The sequence below is a fragment of the Aspergillus karnatakaensis genome (assembly GCF_047715665.1).
Source record: "Aspergillus karnatakaensis strain CBS 102800 unplaced genomic scaffold BJY04scaffold_30, whole genome shotgun sequence".
Classification (NCBI taxonomy): Eukaryota; Fungi; Ascomycota; class Eurotiomycetes; order Eurotiales; family Aspergillaceae; genus Aspergillus; species Aspergillus karnatakaensis.
The window spans coordinates 114,449-126,733 of record NW_027395742.1 but is presented as its reverse complement, the minus strand read 5'-3'; the positions used below and the strand labels follow the sequence as shown (position 1 = coordinate 126,733).

General features: G+C 50.8%; 3 protein-coding genes across 3 annotated transcripts; 1 reads left to right on the top strand and 2 right to left on the bottom strand.

Moving 5' to 3' along the window:
* Nucleotides 1-2,877: 2,877 nt before the first annotated feature.
* On the bottom strand, nt 2,878-4,178 carry BJY04DRAFT_191290 (phosphoribosylglycinamide formyltransferase). The gene is made up of 2 exons (XM_073711622.1): nt 3,400-4,178; nt 2,878-3,320 (listed from the first exon to the last, which is right to left on the bottom strand). The coding sequence occupies exons 1-2, from the start codon at nt 3,796-3,798 to the stop codon at nt 3,075-3,077; spliced, it is 645 nt and encodes a 214-aa protein (XP_073570264.1). The 5' UTR covers nt 3,799-4,178; the 3' UTR covers nt 2,878-3,074.
* Nucleotides 4,179-4,579: 401 nt separating this feature from the next.
* BJY04DRAFT_78138 (uncharacterized protein) lies at nt 4,580-7,362 on the bottom strand. The gene is made up of 2 exons (XM_073721069.1): nt 5,044-7,362; nt 4,580-4,993 (listed from the first exon to the last, which is right to left on the bottom strand). The coding sequence occupies exons 1-2, from the start codon at nt 7,114-7,116 to the stop codon at nt 4,682-4,684; spliced, it is 2,385 nt and encodes a 794-aa protein (XP_073570263.1). The 5' UTR covers nt 7,117-7,362; the 3' UTR covers nt 4,580-4,681.
* Nucleotides 7,363-8,628: 1,266 nt separating this feature from the next.
* On the top strand, nt 8,629-12,277 carry BJY04DRAFT_228544 (extracellular mutant protein 11-domain-containing protein; the record flags this gene model as incomplete). The annotated part of the gene is made up of 2 exons (XM_073718866.1): nt 8,629-10,023; nt 10,488-12,277. The coding sequence occupies 2 exons, from the start codon at nt 8,629-8,631 to the stop codon at nt 12,060-12,062; spliced, it is 2,970 nt and encodes a 989-aa protein (XP_073570262.1). The 3' UTR covers nt 12,063-12,277.
* Between the last annotated feature and the right edge of the window lie 8 nt (nt 12,278-12,285).

Sequence of the window (12,285 nt, the reverse complement as noted above, 5' to 3'; positions counted from 1 at the left end):
CCCCAAAACCCTACGGTAAGGTATGGATCACTGGTTCAATGGATCAGCGTGTCATCGTAGACTGTGACACCCAGCTAGGCCTTACCTTACTTGAGAAGAGGCTCGCACTTCAGCTTCTTTCCCGGGGTAAGCGTGGTTTTTTCTCCAGTCCGAAATTTCCAGATCTTACTCGATCCCTTGAGTCAGCGGCTCATTTGCTGCAGATGGCTCATTTTGAACGGACGACAAAAGCACCTGCGCATTAATGGACAAACAGCAGAAATACGGATAGTCCAGCGCAGTTCAGTCCGGGGATGGAAGCTGATAGTCTCCGGACCACCGAGATAGACAGCGGTGGAGGGGCAACTAGCACCCAACAAGTTAGCACTACTCCAAGTAGCTCCCTTAGTGGCCCTACAGGTGGAACTGGTCAAAATGACGGAGCGCGTAGTCACATTCTGGGATTCTTTTCCTCCTCGGAGCGCAGCTGGATGATTTGACCTTCAAGAATTAATGATGAAACACAAGAGGCAAGCCAAGAGGACGGCTCCCTGTTCATCTCCGCCCTTATTCTTGACTCGAGTGCATTATTAGGTGCATCATATAGGTGCAGTGGGTCATCAGCAAACAGTATTGGGTAAACGGCACAGAGGCGGCGGTCTTGGTTCTCATCTCTGGATCAAAGCAATTGTCAGGTCTTGCCAGGCTCAATTCGAGGCCGCAAGTTGGGATGCAACGTTGCCAAGTGGATAATTTGAGATCTGATTAGACAAGATTAGTCAAAAGACCTCGAAGATGGAGTCGAGAACAAGAAGCAAATCCAGATGAGCTCCATCTCCAAGAACCCGAACCCATTATTCCTGTCGGGATCCCAGAGGTGATGAAATTATGAACCCCGAGGCTTCATAGATTCTGACTCGTGTTGAGATATCCTTGTGCAAATCACCAGATGTATTGTCGCCGAGGAGGATATAAGAGTCTGACACGGAAGTTTCCAAGACGAGACCCTACTCCGGAGGGGGAACCTGGGTATCGTACTTATTTTGCCGACCATTCCCAGAGTGATTCGACGAGGTTGCCGAAACCCTCATCCATCCGGTGGAGCCGGAAGAAGACTGAGCCTCGAGTTCTGACTTCTGATTCATGAAACGGTGCAAGTCACCCTTCGGCCTTCCCACTTGTCCCGGCAGAAAGGTAAGCAATGAGACATTAATCACGAGGAGGACTTCTGGATTTAGCGGACAACAGATCTATCCGCGGGTTGCGAGCGGGAATCGGCACTTGTGCTGACTGCTGACTGCTGAATGGCGCAGATCGACAAGAACAATAATTGACAGCTCTGAGGAAGCTTTCTCCGTCCAAGTCTTCGTAGATTTTAGCGGCACGATGTTGCCCGCAACTCAATTTAACCTCTGCGGTCCTCGTCCTTCTGCTCATTTAACGACTCTTACCTCGGAAATACGATTTTAATTTCCAGAGCCCATCCCAACCACGGCTCGTTTTCCCTCAAATCAAACATGCCACGAGCAGCACGGACGTGGGATGTGGGAACTCCGTGCCTTGGTCCGTGTGCGTGGTGGATGTTACTGGGTAAGAGTGGAGGAGCCTCTTCTGTCTGGGAAATTAGGATTCACGTTCATGATCAAGATTCGACTTCTGACGGGATCCTGACAGGCTTCCAGGATTCTAGCCTGGTCTTAGCATGTCAGTGGCCAATGGCTAGGCAAAGTATAAAATTTACCCTGGGAATACTCACCACATATGTCCGAAAAAAAATAAGCAATGCGCATGCATAATTTGCAGAAGAGAAATGCGCTTGTGCTTCAATAGACTGTTCAGCTCACTCGGCGCTAGTGATGCTTCACGACTACCTGGGTAGAAGTAGGACAGTCTCAGCTCATCAGTCCGACAGGAGGAGGAAAGCCAGCTGCTCGACATGAAGATCCCTGCCTGTCCCCGGAAGGAATGAATCCTTGTCGATGATTGAATGGTTGGTAATTGACTCGAATACGTATAATCTCTAACGCCGAAGCCTAGTTAGCGCCCTTCATCGAGGGCTTGCTGTGCTAGAGCTTTGACCTCGGGCCCTGGCTTCTTAAGCTTCTCAAGGGCATATCTTGAAACGTACCCTCCTCTTTCGCCTATTCAAGGGTCATGTCTTCTTGGCTCTCGGGAACTTTGAAGCCCGGTAAGAATGAGCTCAACGGTCCCCGGTCCGCGCTGCTCGCTGCTAGTGGCTCGAATAGGTTCACTTGGTGACCCCGGGAGATCCATAATACGACTGCAGGATCTGTATCCTGGTAGGAACACCGGAGGCATTCTACCAGAACATCATTTTGAAGTCTGTAACGATGATGCCGACTGGGATGATGTGGTTCTAAAGCCAAAATCATTCCCTTGGACGATCTGCCGGGGTGCTAGAATGGTCCAAAACTTCGTTCTTGCATAAGTCGGTGAAGCATATCAGAGCAGGTCTTGGTACTTCAGTCAACTTCATGTCAATCCAGCGCGAAGGGTATTCTCGGTTATTGGGCTCGAATATTGCTGGAAGGCACTAAAGAGCGAGCGATATACTGCTTTGTTAGCGTATATTTCAGCAGAGGACTTGAATGAACGTGGAGCTTCTTGACTTGCTTTCAGTGCCCGAGATGTACTCGAGCGTCGATGTCAAGAAATTGTGTTCCATCGAATGCACGCATGACAACTTCCAGTGGACGCATTGAGTGTTGCTCACTCTGGTCCTGCGCTGTATGTTTCTCAGGTGAGCAAGTGGTTTCGAAGAGGGATTGGCCGGCTGGAAGCGCCAGTCGCACAAAACACATGAGTGTCAGCCGTTTAGCACATGGGTTGCATTGAAGGATCGACGACAACCCAAACAAGTCACCATGCAGATTTGTTGGCTGTAGACGATTGGCATCTAAGAGACGAGGTATCGTCGTCATCTCTACTCTCTATTATATGCCCATAATAGACTTGAAATGAGGCAATATACTCTATAACTATGCTAGCAAGCTATAATACAAACTGGTATCTTGATGCTTTTGTTTTTCTCCCCTTGCAATGCTGGCATTTGGCAAGCTCAGAACGTCCATGCGCTATGACCGCGTTGCCTGAATCTCCTCGATCGTCTTCTGTAGTCCTTCAATCACAACACCCCATTCAATCTCATGCACCTTCTGCTCGAAGGCATGTAGATCCTCATCAGCCCCCTTGACAAATGGGATCTCCCGAACAAGAATCGGCTTCCCCATATCAACCTCCGAAATCACATTATGGATCATTACACCTGTTCTTTCGATCTTGCCATCCAACCATGCCTGGTGAGCCCTGTCAATGGCATTCTAGGTAATGCATCGTCAGCAACAACCCCCCAGGGTGAAAATGAGAACAATTGAGAAGGTGTGACACAGAATAACATACCGCGCCATTAAACTCACCCGGCAGCGCCGGGTGCAAGTTTACAATTCTGACCCCCTCCTTCTCCAAGGGTGTCAAGAATCCCTCCGAAAGCACATGCATGAACCCCAAACAAGCCACCAAGTCCGGCTTATCATCCAGCACGAGCCGCGCAAGCTCTGCATCATACTCCTCCCTCGCACGCTGGACGCCCTCCGGCGTCGCGGGCTGTTGTCTTTTATACTTCACGAGATTGTGATAATGTGTAGGGATTTCCGCGCGCCTTGCGCGTTCGAGGCCGAAGGCGTCTTTGCGGTTGGAGATGACCCGGATGATTTGGGTCGGAAGGGTGGTGTTGTCGATAACGGCCTGGAGGTTTGTTCCGGAGCCGGATATAAGTACTGTGAGACGTACGGGGGCCATTGCGGCTTTCTAGAGCTGCGCTTGAGTCGTCGCCTGTGGTTTCGGTGTCGTACTCAATTTTCGGGATCGGGTGCGGCTTGGGAGGGTTGTGGCTTTGGTGAATCGATGAGAGTTTGAGTAGATTGGGTGGCTTTTTGGACGACCTTGAGCAGTGATACTTGGGGTAGAATAGAAGGTTATCCACCAGCGTATGGCTCTTTATTCCGCCTCAATTGGAGAAAACGTCTGTGGTGGTGATAATGATCAAGCTCCGGCCAAATTGAGAGCGGGGCAGCTGGCTGACTCATTCAACTTAAAATGCGGGGCATCATTCTTAAGTCCGGAGTATGTACGGAGTACTAGGGTAGATTCGAGTGTAACCATATTTTAACGTCTGTGATTATCGCCTTCAGCTGTGTAGCTCGAGAAGGACTCTATGTAAAGGGTACCAAGTTGAGGAGAGTACGGCTAAATGCGGAGATCCATTGCACAAGACGTCAAGGCGAAAGTTGAGCTATCCCCATGTCAAATCAATGTAAAGTGATGCATTGCACTTTGAAGGCCAACGGAACTCGAGTGAGAATAAATGACGTGAAGCGCATACCAACATTGACGACCAAACCAAAAGTAACACAATGCAGCAATGGATATCTGAAGAAATGGCAATGCGAAGAAATGGTAAAACTAGTAACAGGCGCCATGCTAAATCTGAGGAAACAGGATAAGAACCGAGGTCTTCTTCGTATGATAATAACGGCCGTAAAAAAAGAGGTGACTAGGCTGCCGCCGCGCGCTGTGTGTCTCTTGATGGCTCAGGATTGGGTTTCTCGGCAACACCCTGGCCCCGACATAGCGGGCAAGAATTTCGACCCGTGGTCAACCACTGAATTAAGTCAGCGTCATGTTATTGGCTTCGAGTTGAGGTGAGCAGAGAACGTACCTGGTCAATGCAGTCTCGGTGATAAATGTGTTGACATTTTGTCAACTGTCGGAGTTCCTCCGCCGCTTCGTACTCACTGAGGCAGATCAAACAGCGCTCACCTTCCGAGATCGGAAGAGGGGCACCACCATCAAGAGCTTCCGCTGAGAGAGAACCGCCGTACTCTACCAAGCGAAACAATCCACCTGCAGAGGTTAAGTCATCCTGAGTAGCGACTGGAGGCTTGGCCGGGCCAAGAAGAGACGAGAGAAGAACCATGTCTTCGTATGTCGGATTCTAATTGCAGTGTCAGCAGAATTCAGAAGATTATAGGACTTGGTGCTTACATCAGTGAAAAGACTCGGGGCAGCAAATGCGGGGTGGTTTTCTGAAAGGTTGGTCCCAACAACGTAAATCAGCCAGCTTCTACCAGTTGGTGCGCTGTGGTTATCAGGCTCCACGACTCCATTTCGTCGGGCCGCACCAGATCCCAGTTGCTCGCGATGGCGTGCAAACTCGGAATCACTTCTACGCCGCTGACGCGATGTGTTTAGTGGGATATTGTCATCTGAGGGCTCCACTGCCGGTTGCATTATACGGTTCTCGTTAAGCTGGGGGAGAACACTAGACGGCATTGCGGATGTGGTGGAGAGCCTTCGGCTAGGGGTTGAAGCGCCCGACGAGACTGCCGAAAGTCCTGGTTCTGCCGGAGTAGATGGAGGTGGATTGGGGCCCGGAGGACTCTCCGAAATGACAGAGGGAAGTGATGATGGCGTGCCGCGGCTACCGGCATCAGAAAGCCTTCGAGGCGCGCTTGGCAGTCCTGGCTGTGATGAGCCCTCATCGCTTGTGGTTGGCACGCTCGGGGGTGAAGGACGGTTGAAGGTCGTAGTTCCTGGACTTGGGCCGACGCGCGGAGAAATCGCCCCCGGTGTTAAGAAAGGAAGCCGGAGCAGTGCATCGAGGCCAGGCAGCGCTGCGGGTTGCTGATCTCCAGACGGGCCGTTTCCTGACGGGACTGACCGCACTCCCACTACAACGAGGGTGACCGTTCGGCCCTCGGGAATATCCGGCTGGTGCTCTGTCTCCGTCTCGTCTCCATGATTCGCGGCATTGCCGGAATCGGCTGTTGCGCGATTGAATGTGTCCGATGAGCGAGGGTTATCTGCGTTGGCAAACCGGAAAACTCTCATGAAATTGACCGGGGTGGGAGGCCGCTCATCTTCCGACGTGTTACTTGCATCTCCAGGTGCAGGCTGTCCTGATGTGGCACGCTGTAAGCTCTGGATGAAACTCTCCAGAGAACCATCCAGGCCATCATTACCCAGGGCTTGGATGTTAGGCAGAGCCGGCCCAGTCCCACCGGAGAGCTGGGCAGCAATAGCAGCGGCAGCAAGTTGAAGAACGCGCGAAAGCGGAGTTTGCTCATCTCGACGTAAAGCTCTTGACGGCCGTGCTCGCAATAAACTTGGGAAATGCCGAGCACTACTAGACTGATTCTGAGCCGATAACATAGGCGGGGCGGGTTGTGGGTTTCCTAGAGAAGGCTCCACAGAATCAAGTTCATGAGAAGTGTCGAAATCCATACGGGTGTCCATAGGTCCTGGATGGGGAATGAAACCAACGGTATCCGGATTGTGGAAACTGAGGGGTTCCTCGACACTCTGATCGGGAGTCATGTCGGAAGGAGGTTGGCCAAAGATTTGGGTTATTGGGCTCGATAATGAATGACCAACTCGACGTAAACGAACGCTCCGCCGCCAAGATCCCCATCCAGCTTCTGCACTCTCAGTTGAGGGTCCGGAAGAGTTATTCGCGGTCGCGTCGCTGCGTGGAATGAAGTAAGGTCCGCGAAGAGAGCGTCTGCGACTCACACCTCTCGAGCTCAGTGAGGTGAATGGGCTGAAACGACTACTACTTTGATTGACCTCGGATCTTGGAATAGTCCTCGAAACAATTCCATGCCGGTGGGCGTGGCCCTCCGCTGGAGTTTCCTCCTCACTGTTCAGAAGCCCGCGGATGACGGAGTTGGGCAAGATTCTGGACCCTAACCTGGACATCGTAGACTGCCTCCTTGCTGCCAGTCGGGCCAAAATTGCAGATCGGTACTCTCGTTGGCTAGCTTCATACTGTGATCCCGTCTCTTCCTGAATACTGCCCATTTGCCGGGTTTGTCCTGACAAATCGCCCGGTATCACTGTCGACTGCCACGGCTCATCTTGGCCATAATAACTCATTTGAACATCGTTACCATCGGTTTCCTGTCCCGTCTGGGTACCAAAGGCCCCAGCCTGCTCCGTATCATGCCCGTTGGTCATGTCTTCATGCCTATTACGACTCGGGCTTCTTTGGGAATGTAGAATGTGCTCGGTGAAACGTTGCTCGCGTTGATCTCTTTGTGTCGAGGAAGACTGTCCCATAGTAACAGAACGGCAGACTAAGGCGTGGCGATGGAAGCTTAGAAACGACCTATTGCCATCCGTAGGTAGATGACTAACGACACAAGTATGAATTAGTAAGAGTCAAAACGATAGCCGGTTCAAGGAAGAGCATAGAACGTAGGGGAAATTAAGAACATATGGAAGGAGATCTGATCGGCTCTATCCCGAGGCCGATAGCCAGCACAAAGGCTGCACACTTGATGATGCCGCCACCATGTACAAGCGTCCAGAAGAGTCAATACATTTAGAGGGTGCACTCACCATTGGAAAGCTCAAGCTAAGAGTACCCTGAAGAGTTCTTGGTCAAATTCCGGTCTTCAAGTCTATACAAAGAACGCCCTTCTTTGTGGATGAATATGCGTCCGCAAGGATTCAGCCTTCAGGTTAGGCGGCGGCCGGCGCAGCCTTTCGAGTGTCGGTACAAGCGGGCTCGGTTGGAGGCTGCAGCGGCAGCGCGGTTGAATTAAAGAAATGCTAGTGTCGCAACTATTGAGAACAATAAAGGTAGGCCCTCAACTTGACCTTGAATCGCTGGTGAATAAAGGACCGCGTGGGCGCCGAATATCCGGTAATATACGGGGTACGCGAGTTGCGCGGCCGTGGCAGAAACAAGGTGCTATCAAGTGCTGCAGCAGCAATGCAAGAAAGGGACGATCAGGAGGTAGACTAAAAAGGATGCAAGGATTGAGGAGAAAGGAGAGAGTTTGAGGGACGCGGAGGTTGGAGGGGGGGTGGAAGCGGAAGGAGGAATGAGGAGGTGGTGCTGATGGCAGATGATGTGTCGACGTTGATGGTGATAACGCTGCTCGCTCGCTCCGGTCGGCTGCTGACAAGTACGGAGACTCTTCTACAGATAGTTACTCCGCGGTAGGACAGCCAAATTAGGGGCTACTCGACAATTCTATGGTTTTGATTCGGCTTTGCATAGATACCCGTGACAACTCCATTTACTTCCTGTGAATCACCCGGGGAATATAAATAGCTTAATAGCGACCACCGCCGTGGAAAGGAGTGGAGGACGATCAAAGGCGCTGCGTTCCGTGGCGGTTTCGCTTCTCCTGACCAGGCTTAGTCTCAGGTATTAGTAATAGCGCTAGATTGGTTTTGGCTCTGGTGCCTGATGATCATGTGATGACTTAACTGTGTCAACTTTCAGTTTCAAGGCTTCAGCTTTCGACGTAACAGTCACATGATGAACTTCATGCTAATGCCTTAGTGCCTGTAAAACGTCGCTGCAGAGCTTGGCCTTACTATACAGTTCCAGCCTCTATTTCGCAACACATTCTTCCCATTCACCTCTTATTCCTTTCTCTACTTCGATCCTGGGAGAAGGGCACGGATGCTAGGCAATTTAGAGGAACAAGCGCAGGTTCATACTCTACCGGCTTGAATGAAACAGCCAGATGACTGTTTGATCATCATTCCTTAGGAGCCAACTCGCACGGTCCTATGAGGCATAGATGGCTTGATTTGATCCGTTTTTGAACATCCATGGCAGCCGATCCGTCGGCGTCGGCATTCTCCTTGCCAATTCCGGTATGGCAGCAAACCCCTAGCCTCAGGGTCGCCAAGTATGAATCCAGAAAGCGCAAAATCCAGGATGATACCGGAGACGAAAGCGATGGGTACGGCCGTGGCGATGAAGGCGAAACGACTGATGCCGTATCAGATTATGGTTACACGGCTCAATCTATAGTATTATCACCTGATGAGGCTCGCCAATATCGCGTTGCTGGTCTATCATTTGACGAAAAAATACCTGGCGGCCATTTCCCCCATGGACCTGTCAAGGAGAATAATCGCACGGTCAATAATCGTGGCTCGATTCTAAAGCAGTTGTCGACTCTTTCGCCGCCTATTTATACTCCTGAGTCCGCGGCACATCAGGGAAATCTTCGACTTCGACATCTTGCCGTGCTTACATCTATGCTCCACCGGTGTCTACTCGAAGGTGACTACCTCCGTGCTGGCAGAGCGTGGGGTATCATAATCAGGGAACAGTTCAGTGGCCATTCGATTGATGTGCGCGCTGAGGATCGATGGGGCATTGGGGCAGAGATCTTGCTGCGCAAAGACCACCAGAAGAAGTTCGGCAAAGTCGCCGAGGGCGCAAACATCGAGTTTGACCAGCCCCATATGAGAGATAACAAGCTTCCAAAGCTTCTGTTTACTAGAAAGGGGTTCGAAGACGCCAAAGAATACTACGAAACGCTCATCGTTCAGCATCCGTACCAAAAGACTGCACCGAACGCAACAAGTGCTCTGCACTTTTACATTGCTATGTTTGGCCTCTGGATATATGTCGCACAGGAGGAGAGCACATCTGCTCGCAGAGCTCTTGATGAGCGAGATACGTCTTCATACCGAGAGACGTGGGATGATGATGATGAACCACCTGAGACCGATAACCGTAACGGCTGGAAGGAGAGGCACAATCGACTGACAGCCGGTATCAGGGCGAACGAATTAGCCGAAGCTGATAGGATTGCTGGGCGTATGGATGGAATTCTCACATCACCGCCGTATTCAGATAGTCCACAACTGCTCGAGCTACGGGGCATGGTATCTTTATGGATTGCTGATCTGCTCGTCTCTAGCGTACCTTCTTCTGGGCAGAGCGACGACGATGAGGAGGAGGAGGATAACAACAACAACAACGACGACAGCTATAATGACTACGATGGAAGAAACCTTGATGATGACAATGATGTCTTTATGTCTACAGCAGAGCCTGCTTCTGTGCAAGCGAGGCGAGAAAGGAGACTCGCCATGGAGAAAAGACAATCCGAGTTAGCCAAATCGGAGGAGTTCATGAATAAAGCTCGACAACGGAAGAGAGGTGTGTCTTCTCGACTTGCAGACTTTCACATTGAAGATGACATGTCTGTATATTCTCCTGAGTCGTTTTGAGTGACTGGGGGGCTCATTCAATAAATTCATACAACATATTTTGACACTCTACACTTTATATCCCCCTCCCGCATCTTAAATACTAATACGCTTAATGTATCTGTATAATACCTCTCACAATGCTCTTAAAAGCAGTATGGAACAAGTTGTCATATCTTGATCAACTGTTTTGTTGTTGTATCACTGTTTGTGTATGAGGTAAGCTTGGCGTGCCTGAGGATCCATTTCAACGCGTCTCGCATGAATTTCGAACAACTCCAGACGCACCTTTCTATCTTCAAACGATCTTAAAAAAAACCAATTAGCTCTGTGCAAACTGAACCTATCAATAACTGCATTCACATGACGTGATACTACCATTCTGGGATCCCAAATACCTTCATCCCCGATCCAGTCGTGGCTCAGCAAACATGGGTGTGGGGGACTATGTGCACTCCAAGGAGAACCGACAACATCAACCTCGACTAAATGATCCACAACTACAGTCAAGGCAGGCTCTCGCCGAGCAAGCACGTGTGGAGGTTCCACAAACCACTCTGGTCGCCCCTGTTCCATTATCAAATAGACAAGCGGCAGTACATCGATATGGCTCTCCAATCCATGATCAAGGACCAATTGAGAAACCTGTCCATAGAGACGCATTCGACACAGATGTGGAAAACATTGACGAGTCGACTATTGCTGCGACAAGCGTGATTGGCAACGATGATGTGCCATATCGAATGCCTCATACGGCAGTTGCGCTTACAGATCCTGAATCGACTATTCAGATTGCAGACATGCGCAATTACCCACCGCAGCCGTCGCCATCACCACCGCGCCAGTTTCGCGCGGCTCGGCGTAATCCTGACTCGAAGTGGTACGAGGGACTGGGCGACAGAGCCCTAAAGTCAGCTGGATTTGACTTGGATGACGGCGATGATACGAGTCAGCTTACCTCTACGGCTGGTGACGACGAGCAGTCGAATGATACAGATGATCAGCGCTACGTGCCTAGGTACCGCGGCGGGGAGGAGCCTCTCAGCAGACGACTTCAGAGCTTCTGGTCCGCAAGTCGGAAGCGGTATGACCCCGATGACGGGGAGCAAACGGAGCCAACCAAGCCCCAGTCTTATATTCCAGTCGCATCAACTACGAAAGCCCTTCCTGCTAGCAGTAGGAAAGTCACCCTTCCACGGAGCATGACCGCAACGCCTCGGACAAGATTCAGTCCGCCCAAGCCGTCTCTCCTCGAACAGCTAGATCTAACGCCTACTCACCACAGCACGGGCATCACCCGGACACATTCCCGCAAGGCCAAGGAGCGAGAAAAGGAGCCAACAACAACCGCCAAACCAATCGACAACCTCCAAGTCCCAGACGAAGGACTGGGACTCTTCACAGAAACCCACAAACGTACCCGCCAAGATAGCCTTCAATCGCTCAACGCCTTCGACCTGACGAACTTCGACGACCTGGAAAACGACTCGTCCATGAATGACCCGTTCTCACGACGTACCTCGATCAGAAGAATCGCCACAGACACGTCCGAAACCCAAATCCAACTCCACGGTAAATCGACCACCAAAAAACGCCCTCTAGAGCCCGACTACCCGCCCGAAATCCTCTGTACGAAATCCTTCACCGAGTTACAAGAAGAACCATTTGATAAAACACCCACACCCACAGCATCCAAACCCAAAGAAGCCACCTCTCAAACAATACCTGAAAAGGACAAAGACGAAGACAAAATTTCTTTCCTGCTCCGTCTCACGGAGCAAGAACGGGGAGAGTATTTTTCGAAACTCCCCATGGGTGAATGGGAAGAGTGCGGCGACGTCCTAATCAACCAATTCAGTAAAATGATGGTCAAGATGAAGGATCTGAGGCATGAGAGACGCAAGACGGCGGCGGTCTTTGAGGCGGAGATTAAGAGGAGGAATGATTTGGTGGAGGAGCAGTCGAAGGAGTTGACGGGGAAGTTTGAGGAGATGAGGGCTGGCGGCGTGGAGGTTCTGAGGGGAAGGTCTCCTTGATGGTAATCCGATTGATGGATTTATTTTCAGCGTTTTTTCTTCCATGGGCTATATGTGCTACGTGCTGTTTCTGCACGGGCTGCTGCCTGAGATGGCTGCCATGCACGTCAGAAACTGTCCTGTTTCATCTATGGTTGAGTGCTGCGGTATCTATTAGAAGCATTGATATACCCTGTTGAGGAAAGTCCATTTGCAATGACTGCGTTGTTAACTCCAATTTATG